The sequence below is a fragment of the Panulirus ornatus genome, chromosome 57 (assembly GCF_036320965.1).
Source record: "Panulirus ornatus isolate Po-2019 chromosome 57, ASM3632096v1, whole genome shotgun sequence".
In the NCBI taxonomy this organism is placed as follows: Eukaryota; Metazoa; Arthropoda; class Malacostraca; order Decapoda; family Palinuridae; genus Panulirus; species Panulirus ornatus.
This window is the reverse complement of record NC_092280.1, coordinates 15,052,736-15,076,052: the sequence shown is the minus strand read 5'-3', so window position 1 is coordinate 15,076,052 and position 23,317 is coordinate 15,052,736. Positions and strand designations below refer to the sequence as shown.

The following is a 23,317-nucleotide window of genomic DNA, read 5'->3' as shown; positions in this document are numbered from 1 at the left end:
TGCTGTGTACAGATGTTATAACTAATGATGACTGCTGTGTACAGATGTTTTAACTAATGATGACTGCTGTGTACAGATGTTATAACTAATGATGACTGCTGTGTACAGATGGTATAACTAATGATGACTGCTGTGTACAGATGTTATAACTAATGATGACTGCTGTGTACAGATGTTATAACTAATGATGACTGCTGTGTACAGATGTTATAACTAATGATGACTGCTGTGTACAGATGTTATAACTAATGATGACTGCTGTGTACAGATGTTATAACTAATGATGACTGCTGTGTACAGATGTTATAATGATGACTGCTGTGTACAGATGTTATAACTAATGATGACTGCTATGTACAGATGTTATAATAATGATGACTGCTGTGTACAGATGTTATAACTAATGATGACTGCTGTGTACAGATGTTATAAGTAATGATGACTGCTGTGTACAGATGTTATAATGATGACTGCTGTGTACAGATGTTATAAGTAATGATGACTGCTGTGTACAGATGTTATAAGTAATGATGACTGCTGTGTACAGATGTTATAACTAATGATGACTGCTGTGTACAGATGTTATAATGATGACTGCTGTGTACAGATGTTATAACTAATGATGACTGCTGTGTACAGATGTTATAACTAATGATGACTGCTGTGTACAGATGTTATAACTAATGATGACTGCTGTGTACAGATGTTATAACTAATGATGACTGCTGTGTACAGATGTTATAACTAATGATGACTGCTGTGTACAGATGTTATAACTAATGATGACTGCTGTGTACAGATGTTATAACTAATGATGACTGCTGTGTACAGATGTTATAATGATGACTGCTGTGTACAGATGTTATAACTAATGATGACTGCTATGTACAGATGTTATAATGATGACTGCTGTGTACAGATGTTATAACTAATGATGACTGCTGTGTACAGATGTTATAATGATGACTGCTGTGTACAGATGTTATAACTATGATGACTGCTGTGTACAGATGTTATAACTAATGATGACTGCTGTGTACAGATGTTATAACTAATGATGACTGCTGTGTACAGATGTTATAATGATGACTGCTGTGTACAGATGTTATAACTAATGATGACTGCTATGTACAGATGTTATAACTATGATGACTGCTGTGTACAGATGTTATAACTAATGATGACTGCTGTGTACAGATGTTATAACTAATGATGACTGCTGTGTACAGATGTTATAACTAATGATGACTGCTGTGTACAGATGTTATAACTAATGATGACTGCTGTGTACAGATGTTATAACTAATGATGACTGCTGTGTACAGATGTTATAACTAATGATGACTGCTGTGTACAGATGTTATACTAATGATGACTGCTGTGTACAGATGTTTAACTAATGATGACTGCTGTGTACAGATGTTATAACTAATGATGACTGCTGTGTACAGATGTATACTAATGATGACTGCTGTGTACAGATGTTATACTAATGATGACTGCTGTGTACAGATGGTATAACTAATGATGACTGCTGTGTACAGATGGTATAACTAATGATGACTGCTGTGTACAGATAGTTATAATGATGACTGCTGTGTACAGATGTTATAAGTAATGATGACTGCTGTGTATAGATGTTATAAGTAATGATGACTGCTGTGTACAGATGGTATAACTAATGATGACTGCTGTGTACAGATGGTATATCTAATGATGACTGCTGTGTACAGATGGTATCAGTAATGATGACTGCTGTGTACAGATGGTATCAGTAATGATGACTGCTGTGTACAGATGTTATAAGTAATGATGACTGCTGTGTACAGATGGTATCAGTAATGATGACTGCTGTGTACAGATGGTATAAGTAATGATGACTGCTGTGTACAGATGGTATAACTAATGATGACTGCTGTGTACAGATGGTATAATTAATGATGACTGCTGTGTACAGATGGTATAACTAATGATGACTGCTGTGTACAGATGGTATAATTACTGAATGACTGCTGTGTACAGATGTATATCTAATGATGACTGCTGTGTACAGATGGTATCAGTAATGATGACTGCTGTGTACAGATGGTATCAGTAATGATGACTGCTGTGTACAGATAGTATAACTAATGATGACTGCTGTGTACAGATGGTATCAGTAATGATGACTGCTGTGTACAGATGGTATCAGTAATGATGACTGCTGTGTACAGATGGTATCAGTAATGATGACTGCTGTGTACAGATGGTATCAGTAATGATGACTGCTGTGTACAGATGGTATCAGTAATGATGACTGCTGTGTACAGACGGTATATCTAATGATGACTGCTGTGTACAGATGTTATATCTAATGATGACTGCTGTGTACAGATGGTATCAGTAATGATGACTGCTGTGTACAGATGGTATCAGTAATGATGACTGCTGTGTACAGATAGTATAACTAATGATGACTGCTGTGTACAGATGGTATATCTAATGACTGCTGTGTACAGATGGTATAATTGATGATGACTGTTGTGTACAGATGGTATAATTAATGATGACTGCTGTGTACAGATGGTATAATTAATGATGACTGTTGTGTACAGATGGTATAATTAATGATGACTGTTGTGTACAGATGGTATAATTAATGATGACTGCTGTGTACAGATGGTATAATTAATGATGACTGCTGTGTACAGATGGTATGATTAATGATGACTGTTGTGTACAGATGGTATATCTAATGATGACTGCTGTGTACAGATGTTATATCTAATGATGACTGCTGTGTACAGATGGTATCAGTAATGATGACTGCTGTGTACAGATGGTATAACTAATGATGACTGCTGTGTACAGATGTTATAACCAATGATGACTGCTGTGTACAGATGGTATAATTAATGATGACTGCTGTGTACAGATGGTATATCTAATGACTGCTGTGTACAGATGGTATAATTAATGATGACTGTTGTGTACAGATGGTATAACTAATGATGACTGCTGTGTACAGATGGTATATCTAATGACTGCTGTGTACAGATGGTATAATTAATGATGACTGCTGTGTACAGATGGTATAATTAATGATGACTGCTGTGTACAGATAGTATATCTAATGATGACCCTCTGGCCACGTACACAGGCCGTGCATGACCTACCTGTGTACTTCAGTCAGCGGTTGTTTATGCCATACTGGAGGAGGAGTCTTCACCACTGCCCCAGCCCCAGCATGACCAGCTGGGTCCAGCAGTGTGTCCATGTGGGTCGTGTGGGTGTACAGTGCGTGGCGTACAACCTTGTGTGGTCGTATGTCTGTCTTGGTTATCTCGGTTGTGTTGTACTGTATGTAGTCGTGGCAGAGGCCAGTGTGTGCGTCGGTGTACTCTCTCTCTCTCTCTCTCTCTCTCTCTCTCTCTCTCTCTCTCTCTCTCTCTCTCTCTCTCTCTCTCTCTCTCTCTCTCTCTCTCTCTCAGCGCAGGTGAGAAGCGATCTTAGACATCACGACTGTTTCCTCCAAAAAAAAAAAAAAATGCGATCAGTCACGACTCCAGACGGTGACTATATATATATATATATATATATATATATATATATATATATATATATATATATATATATATATATATATATATATATATGGCCTTGACTCTGCCCCCTCTGTGTGTGTGTGTGTGTGTGTGTGTGTGTGTGTGTGTGTGTGTGTGTGTGTGTGTGTATAGATACCTAATACTACCATAGACATACGCCTCCTGGAGAACCCCGATGAAGACTATGGTTAGTCATCTTTGACCGAAGTGGAATCAACGTCATGACATATTTTTTTTTTTGGCTTAAGTGGTGTTCACGGTGAGAGAGAGAGAGAGAGAGAGAGAGAGAGAGAGAGAGAGAGAGAGAGAGAGAGAGAGAGAGAGAGAGAGAGAGAGAGAGAGAGAGAGACCGCCCGGGCGCTGGCTGGTGTCAGCCTTGGCGTGCTGCGGGTCCTGGCGTCTGACACTTGGGTTCAGAGAAGCTGTCACGTAGGATTTTATGAGAGAACGGAGTGAGGCTTTGTGCTGCACGGCTCACGACCCAGACGCTGTGTGAAGAAGCAGGGCTGATGCTCGTGTCTAATGAGGCGCATTACGTACTTTGAACTGAGTCTTGTCTGTATAATTCTGAGTGTAGAGTCGGTGGTCCCTCGACTGGAGCATTACCCTGTGGTGTTCCCTCTACTGTAGTGGGTCAGTCGTGAGCTGCTGCTGCTCATCTTTGAGGTGCTGGAGTGAGTGAGGTGTGGCTGCAGGAGACCACCCTCCTCCCCCACTCGTGCACACCCTCCAGCCTCCATACCCACACCTCACTCAGGTGGTCATGGTGTCATGGATCGAACGCCCCTCCCTCCTCCTCCTCCTTCTCCACTCCTGGAGACCACGTCCTCCCCTCCCTCCTCCTCCACTCCTGGAGACCACGTCCTCCCCTCCCTCCTCCTCCTCCTCCACTCCTGGAGACCACGTCCTCCCCTCCCTCCTACTCCTCCTCCACTCCTGAGGACCACGTCCTCCCCTCCCTCCTCCTCCTCCACTCCTGGGGACCACGTCCCCTCCCTCCTACTCCTCCACTCCTGAGGACCACGTCCTCCCCTCCCTCCTCCACTCCTGGGGACCACGTCCTCCCCTCTCTCCTACTCCTCCTCCACTCTTGAGGACCACGTCCTCCCCTCCCTCCTCCTCCACTCCTGGGGACCACGTCCTCCCCTCCCTCCTCCTCCTCCACTCCTGAGGACCACGTCCTCCCCTCCCTCCTCCTCCTCCTCCTCCTCCCCTCCCTTGGCTTCGCTCCTCCAGAACCTGACCTGTCATTCATCGTATCCAGTGTCCTGCATGTTTCACATTTCAGCAGCATCGCTCCTCCCTGGGGGCGTGTGAGACCGCACACACTCTCCTGTGCCTGGCATCAGCCCCTCACCTACGTCAGGCGGGTCTGTTATCGCCTCCAGGGGCGCCCCCTCCAGTCTACCCAGCCTGCAGCCAGGCCCCGCTGGACATGACCAACCAGACATGAACGACCCCCGGCTCTCAGTAGCTTCCCCTCACCTTGACTTTACTTCTGCCTTACCTAATAATGTCGTCTCGTTCGTCCAATTATTTTCTTTATTGGCGAAAGTACGTTCCACAGTCGTCATGTCCTTGACGTGTGTGAGGCCCACTGCCTCTCCTGCACGTCCCCGGGCTTGCCTCTGTCTGTCATCCGTCCACACTAGTATGCCATGGTCTCGTGTGTACAACTGCAGGACAGACTGTATGGTGTTGCCTCAGCTGCCGGTACCTAAACCTTTATGTTGCCTCATCCTGCTTGCGGTGGAGGAAGACGACCTGGACAAGACTGTGACCTGACCTGACCTGACCTGACCAGTTTTACGGTGCTGCAATTTAGGTTTTTTTTTTCTCCTTCTCCGGCAGGCAGCCATCATCCCCGCTCCCCCGGCCCCGTCACCGGTCAAGGTTGCCGCCCCTCCATCCACGTCGCCAGGGTCAAAGGTCAGCCCCCTGCCCGCCACCGGTAAGGTTGCCCCGCCCCGGCCTCGCCCAGCCTTCCCACGCCGGAGGTCAGCTTCCACCGGGGACTACCAGGCCCAGTACATCACGCCCGACGGTAGGTCAAGTCGCGAGTCGCTTTCACAATCACGCCCGACGGTAGGTCAAAGGTCACCCTTAACAGGTCAAGTCGCGAGTCGCTTTCACAATGGAAGGTGGCAGTGACATGTGGGACTTGCTGATAACCACAAGGAATGATGAAACACGATGAGCTAAGTGCACTTTCCTGTATAATTCCACCTCACACTGAGGTGATTATACATGAACGTGCACTTAGCTAATTGTGACTTATTTTCCCTCGTAGTTACCGGTATGTATTTCATCACTGAGGATAAGGGAGAAAGAATACTTCCCACGTATTCCCCGCGTGTCGTAGAAGGCGACTAAAGGGGGCGGAAGCGGGTGGATGGAAACCCTCCCCTCCTTGTTTTTCAATTTCTGAAAGAGGAAACAGGAGGAGCCAAGCGGGGGGTGCTCATCCTCCTCGAAGGCTCAAGATGAGAAGAAAGGAGAGATAGGTAGTATGTTTGAGGAAAGAAACCTGGATGTTCGGGCTCTGAGTAAGACGAAGCTCAGGGATAAAGGAGAAAAATGGTTTGGAAAAGTCTTGGGAGTAAAGTGAAAGGACAAGAGCTAAGGAAAGAGTAGCACTACTCCTGAAGCAGGAGTTGTGGGAGTGTGTGATAGAGTCTAAGGAAGTAAATTCTAGATTGATGTGGGTAAAATTGAAAGTGGATGGCGAGAGATAGGTGATTATTGGTGCTTATGCAGCTGGTCACGAAAAGAAAGGTCTTGAGAGGCAAGTGTTTTGGAAGCAGATGAGTTAGTGTGTCAGCAGTTTTAGTGCACGATACCGGGTATTAGTGATGGGTGATTTGAATGTGAAGGTGAGTAATGTGGCAGTTGAGGGTATAATTGGTGTGGATCTGTGTGCTTAATAAAGACTGATGATTGGGAATAACTGCATTAAGAAGAGAGAAATACACAAGTATGTGAATAGGAGAGATGGTCAAAGGGCATCAATAGGTTTTGTATTAATTGATATGCGTGTAAAAGAGAAACTTTTGGATATTAATGTGCTGAGAGAGGCAGTTGGTAGGATGTCTGATCACTGTCTTGTGGAGGCGAAAGTGAAGATCTGTAGAGGTTTTCAAAAGAGAAGAGAAAATGTCGGGGAGACAAGAGTAGTGAGAGTTAGTGAGCTTGGAAAGAAGACGTGTATGCAGAAATACCAGGAGGGATTGAGTGTAGAATGGCAAAAGGTGAGAGCAAATAATGTGGAGTGGGTGAGGAATGGGAGGTATTTGGGGAAGCAATGATGGCATGAGAAAGGTGGGAGGTGGATAGATTAGAAAGGGGAATGAGTGGTGGGAGGGAAGAAGTAGTTAGTGAAAGAGAAAAGAGAGGCGTTTGGACGATACTTACTATGAAGGAGTGCAAATGACTGGAAGATATAGAAGAGAAAACGACATGAGTTCACGAGGAAGGTGCAAATGTTAAAAAAGAAGGCAAATGAGAGTTGGGATCAGAGAGTATCATTAAACTTTAGGGAGAATATAAATATGTTTTGGAAGGAGGTAAATAACATGCGTAAGAAAAGAGAACAAATGGGAACATCGGTGAAGGAGGAAAGTGATAACAGGTAGTGATGGAGTGAGTCTTTTGAAGGTTAGTTGAATATGTTTGATGATAAAGTGGCAGAAGTAGCGTGTTTTGGTGGGGATGGTGTGCGAAGTGAGAGGGTCAAGGAGAGTGATTTGGTGAAGAGAGAGGAGTTTGTGAAAGCCTTGCGGAAGATGAAATCCGGTAAGGCTGCAGGTTTGAATGGTACTGCAGTAGAATTTAGTAAAAAGGGGTTGACTGTTGTTGACTGGTTGGTGAGGATATTCAGTGTATGTATGGCTCATGATGAAGTGCCTGAGGATTGGCGGAATGTATGCATATTGCCATTGTACAAGGGCAAAGGGGGATAAAGGTGTGTTCGAACTACAGTAGCATAAGTTTGTTAAATATTCCTGGAAAATTGTACGGAAGGATATTGATTGAGAGGGTGAAGGCATGAACAGAGCATCAGATTGTGAAGGAGCAGTTTGGTTTTAGAAGTGGTAGAGCATGTGTGGATCAGGTGTTTACTTTGAAAAATATATGAGAAATACTTAGAGAAACAAATGGATTTGTATGTAGCATTTATGGATCTGGAGAAGGCATATGATAGAGTTGATAGAGATGCTTTGTGGAAGGTTTGATGAGTATATGGTGTGGGAGGTAAGCTACTAGAAGTAGTGAGAATGCTTTGTGGAAGGTTTGATGAGTATATGGTGTGGGAGGTAAGCTACTAGAAGCAGTGAGAAGTTTTATCAAGGGTGTAAGGCATGTGTACGAGTAGGAAGAGAGGAGAGTGAGTGGTTTCCAGTAAAGGACAGTTTGTGGCAGGGGTGTGTGATGTCCCCATGGTTGTTTAATTTCTTTATGAATGGGGTGGTTAATGAGGTAAATAAAAGTTTTGGAGAGAGAGAGAGAGAGAGAGAGAGAGAGAGAGAGAGAGAGAGAGAGAGAGAGAGAGAGAGAGAGAGGCGAGTATTCAGTCTGTCGGGGATGAGAGGGCCTGGGAAGTAATTGTTGTTCGCCGATGATACAGAGCTGGTGGCTGATTCGAGTGAGAAACCACAGAAATTGGTGATTGAGTTTAGAAAAGTGTGTGAAAGGAGAACGTTGAGAGTAAATGTGAAAAAGAACAAGGGTATTAGGTTTAGTAGGGTTGAGGGACAAGTTAGTTAGGGATATAAGTTTGAATGGAGAAAAATTGGAGGAAGTGAAGTGTTTTAGATATCTGGGAGTGGACATAGCAGCGGATGGAACCATGGAAGCGGAGGTGAGTCACGGGGTGGGGGTGGGGGGGAAGAGAGAGAGAGAGAGAGAGAGAGAGAGAGAGAGAGAGAGAGAGAGAGAGAGAGAGAGAGAGAGGGCGAAGGTTCTGGGAGCGATGTAAAATGTGTGAAAACGTTATCTTGGAGAGCAAAAATGGGTATGTTTGAAGGAATAGTGGTTCCAACAATGTTATATGGATGGGAGGCATGGGCTATAGATAGGGTTGTGCGGAGGAGGGTGGATGTGTTGGAAATGAAATGTTTGAGGACAATATGTGGTGTGAGGTGGTTTGATCGGGTAAGTAATGAAAGGGCAAGAGAGATACATGATAATATATAGAGTGTGATTGAGAGAGCAGGAGAGGGTGTGTTGGAATGGTTTGGATTTATGGAAAGAATGAGTGAGGAAAGGTTGACAAAGAGGATATATGTGTCAGAGGTGGAGGGAAGAAGGAGAAGCGGGACACCAAGTTGAAGGTTGAAGGATGGAGTGAAAAATTTTTGAGTAATTGGGGCCTGAACACACAGGAGGTTGAAAGGTGTGCAAGGAACAGATTGAATTGGAAGGATGTGGTATATCTGGGTCGACGTGCTGTCAATTGATTGAACCAGGGCATGTTAAATACTTAGAAAAGCAAATGGATTTGTATGTAGCATTTATGAATCTGGAGAAGGCATATGATAAGAGTTGATAGAGATGCTCTGTGGAAGGTATTAAGAATATATGGTGTGGGAGGCAAGTTGTTAGAAGCAGTGAAAAGTTTTATCGAGGATGTAAGGCATATGCACGTGTAGGAAGAGAGGAAAGTGATTGGTTCTCAGTGAATGTTGGTTTGTGGCAGGGGTGCGTGATGTCTCCATGGTTGTTTAATTTGTTTATGGATGGGGTTGTTAGGGAGGTGAATGGAAGAGTTTTGGAGAGAGGGGCAAGTATGCAGTCTGTTGTGGATGAGAGAACTTGGGAAGTGAGTCAGTTGTTGTTCGCTGATGATACAGCGCTGGTGGCTGATTCGGATGAGAAACTGCAGAAGCTGGTGACTGAGTTTGGTAAAGTGTGTGAAAGAAGAAAGCTGAGAGTAAATGTGAATAAGAGCAGGTTTATTAGGTACAGTAGGGTTGAGGGGCAAGTCAATTGGGAGGTAAGTTTGAATGGAGAAAAACTGGAGGAAGTGAAGTGTTTTAGATATCTAGGAGTGGATTTGGCAGCGGATGAAACCATGGAAGCGGAAGTGAGTCTTAGGGTGGGGGAGGGGGCGAAAGTTCTGGGAGCGTTGAAAAATGTGTGGAAGGCGAGAACATTATCTCGGAAAGCAAAAATGGGTATGTTTGAAGGAATAGTGGTTCCGACAATGTTATATGGTTGCCAGGCGTGGGCTATAGACAGAGTTGTGCAGAGGAGGGTGGATGTGCTGGAAATGAGATTTTTGAGGACAATATGTGGTGTGAGGTAGTTTGATCAAGTAAGTAATGAAAGGGTAAGAGAGATGTGTGGTTGAGAGAGCAGAAGAGGGTGTTTTGAAATGGTTTGGTCACATGGAGAGAAGGAGTGAGGAAAGATTGACCAAGAGGATATATGTGTCGGAGGTGGAGGGAACGAGGAGAGGTGGGAGTTTTTTTTTTTTTTTTTTTCTTTCATACCATTCACTATTTCCCGCGTTAGCGAGGTAGCGTCAAGAACATAGGACTGGACTTTGAAGGAATATCCTCACCTGGCCCCCTTCTCTGTTCCTTCCTTTGGAAAATTTAAAAAAAAAAAAAAACCAAGAGGGGAGGATTTTCAGCCTCCCGCTCCCTTCCCTTTTAGTCGCCTTCTGCGACACGCAGGGAATACGTGGGAAGCATTCTTTCTCCCCAATCCCAAGGGATAATATATATATATATATATATATATATATATATATATATATATATATATATATATATATATATATATATATATATTTTTTTTTTTTTTTTTTTTTCTTTCTTTTAAACTTCGCCATTTCCCGCGTTAGCGAGGTAGCATTAAGAACAGAGGACTGGGCCTTTGAGGGAATACCCTCACCTGGCCCAATTCTCTGTTCCTTCTTTTGGAAAAAAAAAAAAAAAACGATATATATATATATATATATATATATATATATATATATATATATATATATATATATATATGTATGTGTGTGTGTGTGTGTGTGTGTGTGTGTGTGTGTTCCTATGAGTCCACGGGGAAAATGAAACAAATGGCGTCCTAGCTTCGTCTCTTCGATGTATATCAACTGACTGTTATATTTCTCTCTTGTGTCTCCCCTGATGATGTGATTATTACACGTAAGTGCACTTGGGAACTTTTCGTGTTTCATTTTCCCCGTGGACTCATAGGAATATCTTGATTACGCGCAAAATTGTGATCCTTTCCATATATGTGTGTGTGTGTGTGTGTGTGTGTGTGTGTGTGTGTGTGTGTGTGTGTGTGTGTGTGTGTGTGTATCAACATAAGTAACCAATAAGAAACTTCTAGAAAGATGATTCAGTAGCCAATCATTTGAATCCATTCATAGCAGGAGGAAGACTGGCCTGCATCATTATGTACGTAACCGTTATGGTAAGAGGGGAGGTGTTCGCCTTGCGTGCCGGCCTCTGTCTTAAACCCCACCCATATTGAGCCAGATCTCACTCTCTTCATCTCGGTCACGTCAGTGTCAGTGCCACGCATCTGCTTGTCCCATGATGGTTTCAGTCTGTGTCGCATCTCTGCCGCACGACGGAGCCACGACCCCGATGGTCCAAGAACCATCAACCCACACGCTCTCTGTGGGGGTGGGTCGTGGGTCGTGGGTCTGGCCGAACACCCTGAGCAACCACTGAGGGTTCTGGGTGGGTCAGATGTCATCCCCAGGATGGATCAGGGAGATGACGACATATGGGTCGTTCAGGACGCAGTTATGACGGTGGGGGTCGTAATAGCAGGGTCATTAGGACGCAGTTATGACGGTGGGGGTCATAATAGCAGGGTCATCAGGACGCAGTTATGACGGTGGGGGTCGTAATAGCAGGGTCATTAGGACGCAGTTATGACGGTGGGGGTCATAATAGCAGGGTCATTAGGACGCAGTTATGACGGTGGGGGTCATAATAGCAGGGTCATTAGGACGCAGTTATGACGGTGGGGGTCATAATAGCAGGGTCATTAGGACGCAGTTATGACGGTGGGGGTCATAATAGCAGAGTCATTAGGACGCAGTTATGACGGTGGGGGTCATAATAGCAGGTAAAGGGTCAGCCCCATGATGATAGGTCGAGGGGTCAGATCAGATACCACTATGTAGTACTCAGAGGTCGTACCACAGTGTGAAAGCGTCGTATCACAGTGCGAAGGTGTCGTACCACAGTGTAAAAGTGTCGTACCACAGTGTTAAAGTGTCGTACCACAGTGTGAAAGCGTCATACCAGTGTGAAAGTGTCGTCCCACAGTGTGAAAGTGTCATACTACAGTGTGAAAGTGTCGTACCACAGTGTGAAAGTGTCGTACCAAAGTGTGAAAGTGTCGTACCACAGTGTGAAAGTGTCGTACCACAGTTTGAAAGTGTCGTACCACGGTGTGAAAGCGTCGTACCACAGTGTGAAAGTGTCGTACCACAGTGTGAAAGCGTCGTACCATAGTGTGAAAGCGTCGGACCATAGTGTGAATGTGTCGTACCACAGTGTGAAAGTGTCTTGCCACAGTGTGAAAGCGTCGTACCACAGTGGGAAAGCGTCGTACCACAGTGTGAGTGTCGTACCACAGTGTGAAAGCGTCGTACCACAGTGTGAAAGTGTCGTACCACAGTGTGAAAGCGTCCTACCACATTGTGAAAGTGTCGTACCACAGTGTGAAAGTGTCGTACCACAGTGTGAAAGTGTCGTGCCACAGTGTGAAAGCGTCGTACCACAGTGTGAAAGTGTCGTACCACAGTGTGAAAGCGTCGTACCATAGTGTGAAAGTGTCGTACCACAGTATGAAAGCGTCGTACCACAGTGTGAAAGCGTCGTACCACATTGTGAAAGTGTCGTACCATGGTGTGAAAGTGTCGTACTACAGTGTGAAAGTGTCGTACCATAGTGTGAAAGCGTCGTCCCACAGTGTGAAAGCGTCGTCCCACAGTGTGAAAGTGTCGTACCACAGTGTGAAAGTGTCGTACCACAGTGTGAAAGTGTCGTACCACAGTGAAAGTGTCATACCACGGTGTGAAAGCGTCGTACCACAGCGTGAAAGTGTCGTACCACAGTGTGAAAGTGTCGTACGACAGTGTGAAAGTGTCGTACCACAGTGTGAAAATGTCGTACCGCAGTGTTAAAGTGTCGTACCACAGTGTGAAAGCGTCATACCAGTGTGAAAGTGTCGTACCACAGTGTGAAAGCGTCGCACCACAATGTGAAAGTGTCGTACCACAGTGTGAAAGTGTCGTACCACAGTGTGAAAGTGTCGTACCACGGTGTGAAAGTGTCATACCACAGTGTGAAGGTGTCGTACCACAGTGTGAAAGTGTCGTACCACAGTTTGAAAGTGTCGTACCACAGTGTGAAAGTGTCGTACCACAGTGTGAAAGCGTCGTACCACAGTGTGAAAGTGTCGTACCACAGTGTTCAAGGATTACACTCTCACGCTGAGGAGGGCGGCGGGTGATGAGTAAAAGCATGAGCTTGGTGGGGTTGAGGTGTGACTGTACTACGTCTTTACCTCATTGAGAACACATACATATGCTCTCATCTCTCCCTATATGCCCATCGCATACTTCTTGTTTACGAAATTTCTCATAAGTACCGACTACTCTTTGCAAATCAATATTTATCATTTCTATTAATCAATTGATATCAAAGATATTGTAAGAACATGGAGTGTAAGGCCAAAGGAGTGATCGAAAAAAAAAGTCATGTTTTCGAGATGTATCCGATATAATTATCTTTCCCGTAGAAATGAAAATGAACAGCAGTCGTCAAAATGAAGACAAAAGTAAATAGAATGATACAAAAACTGCAAAAGTGAATATATATGTGTGAAAATATGTACCATATGTGCATATGTAAAAATTAATAGTATGTAAAAGCATATTTGTGTGTGTGTGTGTGTGTGTGTGTGTGTGTGTGTGTGTGTGTGTGTGTTGAGGCAGATATCTCAAAACATATTCCATTAAATATGAGTGGTAATTCAGCATTCATCACATTCTTGTTGATGTTCTCAGTTCGTCTGACGATTCCCCTATACTGGTCAGGGTAGGTTACCAGTAAAGTGGCCAGTGTTCACAGGGTTGTAACCCTGATATGAACCTTGGTCATCGTAATCTACCTGAGCAGCAGAGGAAAATCATGAGACAAGTGGAGTATATCAACAAGAAACTGATAAAAGCTGATTTAGCAGTCATATATATATATATATATATATATATATATATATATATATATATATATATATATATATATATATATATATAGTCCTCTGTTCTTAATGCTACCTTGCTGATGCGGGAAATGGCGAATAGATTGAAATATATATATATATATATATATATATATATATATATATATATATATATATATATATATATATATATATATATATATATTATCCCTGGGGATAGAGGAGAAAGAATACTTCCCACGTATTCCTTGCGTGTCGTAGAAGGCGACTAAAAGGGGAGGGAGCGGGTGGCTGGAAATCCTCCCCTCTCGTTTTTTTTTTTTTTCAATTTTCCAAAAGAAGGAACAGAGAAGGGGGGCCAGGTGAGGATATTCCCTCAAAGGCCCAGTCCTCTGTTCTTAACGCTACCTCGCAAATGCGGGAAATGGCGAATCGTATGAAAAAAAAGAAAAAAATTTATATATATATATATATATATATATATATATATATATATATATATATATATATATATATATGACTAATGCTTTCGTTGTCACCATGATGGATTAGTGAGACAAAAATCGTATTATTTTACTGATATTAAACCCAAAAAATCTATTATTTCCTTGACATTAAAAACAGATGTGCATATTTATCGTTGTACAGAAGAAAAATATGGTGGCATTTCTAACCGATGCCACCGTGAGCTGAGCCGTTGTACGAGGTGGCCTGTGGTGTACGATTGTAATTTCGAGCAAACTGCCCAGTGATGAGTGTGGTCATGCAGAATGTGGCAGATGTTGATGACACGACATATTATACCGAGATTCAGGGTCATACCCATATTGTGGAGGTGCAAAAGTAAAATATGAAATGAGAACCGTTGCATTTCTATGCGACTAGGCTACGAACGGTTCGACCCTTGTGTAAATATAGGCTACGAACGGTTCGACCCTTGTGTAAATATAGGTTACGAACGGTTCGACCCTTGTGTAAATATAGGCTACGAACGGTTCGACCCTTGTGTAAATATAGGTTACGAACGGTTCGACCCTTGTGTAAATATAGGCTACGAACGGTTCGACCCTTGTGTAAATATAGGCTACGAACGGTTCGACCCTTGTGTAAATATAGGTTACGAACGGTTCGACCCTTGTGTAAATATAGGCTACGAACGGTTCGACCCTTGTGTAAATATAGGTTACGAACGGTTCGACCCTTGTGTAAATATAGGCTACGAACGGTTCGACCATTCTGTAAATATAGGCTACGAACGGTTCGACCCTTTTTGTGTAAATATAGATTACGAACTGTTCGACCCTTGTGTAAATATAGGTTACGAACGGTTCGACCCTTGTGTAAATATAGGTTACGAACGGTTCGACCCTTGTGTAAATATAGGTTACGAACGGTTCGACCCTTGTGTAAATATAGGTTACGAACGGTTCGACCCTTGTGGAAACAAAGGTTACGAACGGTTCGACCCTTGTGTAAATATAGGTTACGAACGGTTCGACCCTTGTGGAAACAAAGGTTACGAACGGTTCGACCCTTGTGTAAATATAGGTTACGAACGGTTCGACCCTTGTGTAAGTATAGGCTACGAACGGTTCGACCCTTTTTGTGTAAATATAGATTACGAACTGTTCGACCCTTGTGTAAATATAGGTTACGAACGGTTCGACCCTTGTGTAAATATAGGTTACGAACGGTTCGACCCTTGTGGAAACAAAGGTTACGAACGGTTCGACCCTTGTGTAAATATAGGTTACGAACGGTTCGACCCTTGTGTAAATATAGGTTACGAACGGTTCGACCCTTGTGTAAATATAGGTTACGAACGGTTCGACCCTTGTGTAAATATAGGTTACGAACGGTTCGACCCTTGTGTAAATATGGCTACGAATGGTTCGACCCTTGTGTAAGTATAGGTTACGAACGGTTCGACCCTTGTGTAAATATAGGCTACGAACGGTTCGACCCTTGTGTAAATATAGGCTACGAACGGTTCGACCCTTGTGTAAATATGGCTACGAATGGTTCGACCCTTGTGTAAGTATAGGTTACGAACGGTTCGACCCTTGTGTAAATATAGGCTACGAACGGTTCGACCCTTGTGTAAATATAGGTTACGAACGGTTCGACCCTTGTGTAAATATGGCTACGAATGGTTCGACCCTTGTGTAAGTATAGGTTACGAACGGTTCGACCCTTGTGTAAATATAGGCTACGAACGGTTCGACCCTTGTGTAAATAGATAGCTTAGCATTGTTACTTAAAACTACTACGTACGTTACGACCCTTGTGTATGATATCCTAGCTTTTTTTTCTTAGGAATACGTTACAACGCTTGCGTATGACAGCCTAGGATTTGTCATGGTCTTTTTTAAGATTTACGAACGTTACACAATGCTTGCGTCCTTAAGTTCCGTACGTTACGACCCTTGTGTATGACAGCCTAGCATCTGTCTTGCTTCTTAAGATTTAAAGCCAGGCTATCATTACCCGGGGCCTTGGGAACACACACTTGCGCCCTCTCCTTGACGTTAACTTTATTATATTTAAATGTCCATTCAAGGCGAGCGTGTATCATGACCGAGCTGGCTTCTCCGGGTTATTTGGCCGTATTAGGAAGATAAGTGACGTGTTAAAGAAAAAAAAAAGAAAAGAGATAGAGCGATGGGGAAACAAGTACGAGATATATGAAAAGGTTGTTAAAGGTAGAGACTGTGATATATATGTGGCCCACCACCGCAAGCAGTGCTGTACGACATGTTCCGTGCAAGTGTGAGGTGATCGTAAAGTAAGCCCCCCCCTTCCCCCCCTGACGGTCACACAGGTGACCACTTCCGTCGTGACGTTACGATTTATAAGAGCCAGTGAGTCAAGTCTGATCTACGCGTGCTTTTGGCTGCGGCAATAAATTCTTAATTTGCGCTGACGGTCCGCCTAGTAATACTTATATTAAGATGTGAAACCTGGAGCCAAGTGAGGCACGTAGCGTTGTTGAGGTGCGACTCATGCAACAAGGGTCTGCCGTTCTTTAATAATAAAGGGTAAGACTTTAAGCACCCACAATAAGCGTGGAGAAGTGGTCTCTTACGTTACATATGATCATGACAGAAGGATTGCATAATGTTCTTGAAATGCCATCATACTCGTTCCCTTACAGTGGTAGATATAGTCGCCTGCGTAAATACACACAGAAACATGTTGCCAAACCTCCGGGATCAAGCCAATGGCAACACCACGTACTTCAACAGCGAAGGGATGTACAAGTAGAAGTAGAATGGGGGAATGGTGTGGGCAGGAGCCATCAGCCAGCCACTCCCAGCCTTGTGACAACTTAGCAAAAACGCTCGCTCGTCTTTTTCTGGCTGTGGCGCTCCATGGCCAGCTGGCAAGTTCTCAGTGCCTACAGTAGGTGAGATCTGATTTTATACTTGAGGACTAATGTTGATGTAACCCGCCACCACTTCGTAGTTTCAACCACGAAGGGTATGCCTGCCTTATGTAGGTAAGGACACTGCTGATAAAGAAATTTTTTTTATTTCGAATTAAGGCCTTAACCTCACACTGAATTGGAAAGTTCTACTTATGAATTAAAGTCCCAAGCCTTATGTTGAATTGGAAAGACTTGAATTTTGAATCAAGGACACAAAGCCTCATGCTAAAGTAGTAGCATGCACCACAGAGGCTTGAAGAACTAGTTTATATATTATTTCTATAGGGATGTCTGCTCTGAGACCTGAACCCTGCTCACCTCGTCGTGAGGGTCAGATCTTGCCCCGAAAATCGAGCTAACGTTAACCGACTCGGTGCCACACGGGTGAGGTAGCGTCATGATGAGGTCGACTCGGTGCCACACGGGTGAGGTAGCGTCATGATGAGGTCGACTCGGTGCCACACGGGTGAGGTAGCGTCATGATGAGGTCGAAAAATACCATGTAATTTCTAACTGTCTCTCCAGACTGAGAGTAGTGTACCTACCACCTGCAGCGAGTGAAGTAATCGCCTCGTCTTCAACCACAAGGAGCCCGGGAGTGTCTACCCTCCAATAAAAACGTGAAACAGTGTTGGCTTCGTCCATATACGACTGCTATCCGTCGAGGTTACCCATGCCAGGTGCCATACATGGTGCCCTGCCAGCACACCCGTCACCTGTTTGTGAGTGACGTGAATAGCAATGTCTCCGTCAGGGAAGTGATGGTCGTATGTAGCCCAGATAATGTCTGAGAGTGACGTGCAGGCTCGCTAGCCTCTTACAGAGGAACACACATCGTAGCTTGCGAGCTTCGCTGCCACATTTCACGCGGCAACATTGTTGACAGTTGACTGACTCCCTGGAGGGTTAGCTGGTTGTGGACTATGTGTGTGTGGGGATCTGAAACATTCTTGCATCACACTCCATCACCATCCCTGGTATCCCCCCCCATCCCACCTTCCCCAGCCCTGGTACCCCCCACCCCCCCACCCCAGCCCTGTTACCCCCACACCCCACCTTCCCCAGCCCTAGTAACCCCCCACCCCACCTTCCCCAGCCCTGGTACCCCCCCACCCCAGCCCACATTCCCCAGCCCTGGTACCCACCCACCCCACCTTCCCCAGCCCTGGTACCCCCCTACCCCACCTTCCCCAGCCCTGGTACCTCCACACCCCACCTTCCCCAGCCCTGGTATCCCCCCACACCCCAGCCCACTTTCCCCAGCCCTGGTACGCACCTTCCCCAGCCCTGGTATCCCCCCACACCCCAGCCCACTTTCCCCAGCCCTGGTACGCACCTTCCCCAGCCCTGGTATCCCCCCACCCCAGCCCACTTTCCCCAGCCCTGGTACCCCCCCACCCCAGCCCTGTTACCCCCACACCCCACCTTCCCCAGCCCTGGTATCCCCCCACCCCAGCCCACTTTCCCCAGCCCTGGTACCCCCCACCCTAGCCCTGTTACCCCCACACCCCACCTTCCCCAGCCCTAGTAACCCCCCACCCCACCTTCCCCAGCCCTGGTACCCCCCCACCCCACCCCACCTTCCCCAGCCCTGGTACCCACCCACCCCACCTTCCCCAGCCCTGGTACCCCCCTACCCCACCTTCCCCAGCCCTGGTACCTCTACACCCCACCTTCCCCAGCCCTGGTATCCCCCCACCCCAGCCCACTTTCCCCAGCCCTGGTACCCCCCACCCCAGCCCTGTTACCCCCACACCCCACCTTCCCCAGCCCTAGTAACCCCCCACCCCACCTTCTCCAGCCCTGGTACCCCCCCACCCCAGCCCACTTTCCCCAGCCCTGTTACCCCCACACCCCACCTTCCCCAGCCCTGGTACCCCCCCACCCCACCTTCCCCAGCCCTAGTAACCCCACACCCCACCTTCTCCAGCCCTGGTACCCACCCACCCCACCTTCCCCAGCCCTAGTAACCCCCCACCCCACCTTCCCCAGCCCTGGTACCCACCCACCCCATCTTCCCCAGCCCTAGTAACCCCCCACCCCACCTTCCCCAGCCCTAGTAACCCCCCACCCCAACTTCCCCAGCCCTAGTAAACCCCCCACCCCAACTTCCCCAGCCCTAGTAAACCCCCCACCCCACCTTCCCCAGCCCTAGTAAACCCCCCACCCCACCTTCCCCAACCCTAGTAAACCCTCACCCCACCTTCCCCAGCCCTAGTAAACCGTCCACCCCACCTTACCCAGCCATATTAACCCCCCCACCCCAACATCCCCAGCCCTTGACCCCCACCCACACCCCACCTTCCCCAGCTTCATTCATGGAGAAACAGTCATCGTGTGGGAGACCACAGGGGAGGGGTGGGGGGGGGGGTTGGGGGGAGAGGTTGGCTACATGACGTTATCTGTCAAGGGGAGAGAGGCTACGATGGATGAGGGTCGGTCATGCACACGGTCACAAGAGTTTAACTATAACCTGTGGTGGTTGGGTAATGGTTAACCTCGTTACACGGGGATACCCAAGACCTGTGATCAAGTCCCAGGTAAGGCGGCTGGCTCACAGCCGTCCCTATCTGTTCATCCTCCCTTTTAGAGTTGATCGATAAATGTATTTGGTATGGGCTAGGGTATGTGTGTGTATATATATATATATATATATATATATATATATATATATATATATATATATATATATATATATATATATATATATATTTTGTCGCCATCTCCCGCGTTTGCGAGGTAGCGCAAGGAAACAGACGAAAGAAATGGCCCAACCCACCCCCATACACAATGTATACACACACACGTCCACACACGCAAATATACATGCCTATACATCTCAATGTACACATATATATACATACACAGACACATACATATATACCCATGCACACAATTCACACTGTCTGCCCCCATTCACTCCGATCGCCACCTCGCCACTCAGGGAATACCATCCCCCTCCCCCCTCATGTGTGCGACGTAGCACTAGGAAAAGACAACAAAGGCCCCATTCGTTCACACTCAGTCTCTAGCTGCCACGCAATAATGCCCGAAACCACAGCTCCCTTTCCACATCCAGGCCCCACACAACTTTCCATGGTTTACCCCAGACGTTTCACATACCCTGATTCAATCCACTGACAGCACGTCAACCCCGGTATACCACATCGATCGAATTCACTCTATTCCTTGCCCGCCTTTCACCCTCCTGCATGTTCAGGCCCCGACCACAAAAAATCTTTTTCACTCCATCTTTCCACCTCCAATTTGGTCTCCCAGTTCTCCTCGTTCCCGCCACCTCCGACACATATATCCTCTTGGTCAATCTTTCCTCACTCATTCTCTCCATGTGCCCAAACCATTTCAAAACACCCTCCTCTGCTCTCTCAACCACGCTCTTTTTATTTCCACACATCTCTCTTACTCTTACGTTACTTACTCGATCAAACCACCTCACACCACACATTGTCCTCAAACATCTCATTTCCAGCACATCCATCCTCCTGCGCACAACTCTATCCATAGCCCACGCCTCGCAACCATACAACATTTTTGGAACCACTATTCCTTCAAACATACCCATTTTTGCTTTCCGAGATAATGTTCTCGACTTCCACACATTCTTCAAGGCTCCCAAGATTTTCGCCCCCTTCCCCACCCTATGATCCACTTCCGCTTCCATGGTTCCATCCGCTGCCAGATCCACTCCCACATATCTAAAACTCTTTACTTCCTCCAGTTTTTCTCCATTCAAACTTACCTCCCAATTGACTTGACCCTCAACCCTACTGTACCTAATTACCTTGCTCTTATTCACATTTACTCTTAACTTTCTTCTTTCACACACTTTACCAAAGCCAGTCACCAGCTTCTGCAGTTTCTCACATGAATCAGCCACCAGCGCTGTATCATCAGCGAACAACAACTGACTCACTTCCCAAGCTCTCTCATCCCCAACAGACTTCATACTTGCCCCTCTTTCCAAAACTCTTGCATTCACCTCCCTAACAACCCCATCCATAAACAAATTAAAAAACCATAGAGACATCACACACCCCTGCCGCAAACCTACATTCACTGAGAACCAATCACTTTCCTCTCTTCCTACACGTACATATGCCTTACATCCTCGATAAAAACTTTTCACTGCTTCTAACAACTTGCCTCCCACACCATATATTCTTAATACCTTCCACAGAGCATCTCTATCAACTCTATCATATGCCTTCTCCAGATCCATAAATGCTACATACAAATCCATTTGCTTTTCTAAGTATTTCTCACATACATTCTTCAAAGCAAACACCTGATCCACACATCCTCTACCACTTCTGAAACCACACTGCTCTTCCCCAATCTGATGCTCTGTACATGCCTTCACCCTCTCAATCAATACCCTCCCATATAATTTACCAGGAATACTCAACAAACTTATACCTCTGTAATTTGAGCACTCACTCTTATCCCCTTTGCCTTTGTACAATGGCACTATGCACGCATTCCGCCAATCCTCAGGCACCTCCCCATGAGTCATACATACATTAAATAACCTTACCAACCAGTCAATAATACAGTCACCCCGTTTTTTAATAAATTCCACTGCAATACCATCCAAACCTGCTGCCTTGCCGGCTTTCATCTTCCGCAAAGCTTTTACTACCTCTTCTCTGTTTACCAAATCATTTTCCCTAACCCTCTCACTTTGCACACCACCTCGACCAAAACACCCTATATCTGCCACTCTATCATCAAACACATTCAACAAACCTTCAAAATACTCACTCCATCTCCTTCTCACATCACCACTACTTGTTATCACCTCCCCATTTGCGCCCTTCACTGAAGTTCCCATTTGCTCCCTTGTCTTACGCACTTTATTAACCTCCTTCCAGAACATCTTTTTATTCTCCCTAAAATTTAATGATACTCTTTCACCCCAACTCTCATTTACCCTCTTTTTCACCTCTTGCACCTTTCTCTTGATCTCCTGTCTCTTTCTTTTATACATCTCCCACTCAATTGCATTTTTTCCCTGCAAAAATCGTCCAAATGCCGCTCTCTTCTCTTTCACTAATAATCTTACTTCTTCAACCCACCACTCACTACCCTTTCTAATCAACCCACCTCCCACTCTTCTCATGCCACAAGCATCTTTTGCGCAATCCATCACTGATTCCCTAAATACATCCCATTCCTCCCCCACTCCCCTTACTTCCATTGTTCTCACCTTTTTCCATTCTGTACTCAGTCTCTCCTGGTACTTCCTCACACAAGTCTCCTTCCCAAGCTCACTTACTCTCACCACCCTCTTCACCCCAACATTCACTCTTCTTTTCTGAAAACCCATTCAAATCTTCACCTTAGCCTCCACAAGATAATGATCAGACATCCCTCCAGTTGCACCTCTCAGCACATTAACATCCAAAAGTCTCTCTTTCGCGCGCCTGTCAATTAACACGTAATCCAATAACGCTCTCTGGCCATCTCTCCTACTTACATACGTATACTTATGTATATCTCGCTTTTTAAACCAGGTATTCCCAATCACCAGTCCTTTTTCAGCACATAAATCTACAAGCTCTTCACCATTTCCATTTACAACACTGAACACCCCATGTATACCAATTATTCCCTCAACTGCCACGTTACTCACCTTTGCATTCAAATCACCCATCCTTATAACCCGGTCTCGTGCATCAAAACCACTAACACACTCATTCAGCTGCTCCCAAAACACTTGTCTCATGATCTTTCTTCTCATCCCAGGTGCATATGCACCAATAATCACCCATGTCTCTCCATCAACTTTCAGTTTTACCCATATTAATCGAGAATTTACTTTCTTACATTCTATCACATACTCCCACAACTCCTGTTTCAGAAGTACTGCTACTCCTTCCCTTGCTCTTGTCCTCTCACTAACCCCTGACTTTACTCCCAAGACATTCCCAAACCACTCTTCCCCTTTACCCTTGAGCTTCGTTTCACTCAGAGCCAAAACATCCAGGTTCCTTTCCTCAAACATACTACCTATCTCTCCTTTTTTCACATCTTGGTTACATACACACACATTTAGACA

The 23,317-nt window shown here is 45.3% G+C and overlaps 1 protein-coding gene across 6 annotated transcripts in view; it reads left to right on the top strand.

Annotated features, from left to right (window-relative positions):
• The window catches only part of LOC139766194 (uncharacterized), a 182,180-nt gene that overhangs the window by 45,711 nt on the left and 113,152 nt on the right, over positions 1 to 23,317 (top strand). For all 6 annotated transcript variants that reach the window (XM_071694475.1, XM_071694473.1, XM_071694476.1 and 3 more), the window contains one exon: positions 5,436 to 5,628. In XM_071694475.1, the coding sequence (XP_071550576.1) occupies positions 5,436 to 5,628 (193 nt within the window). The remainder of the gene's footprint in view (positions 1 to 5,435; positions 5,629 to 23,317) is intronic.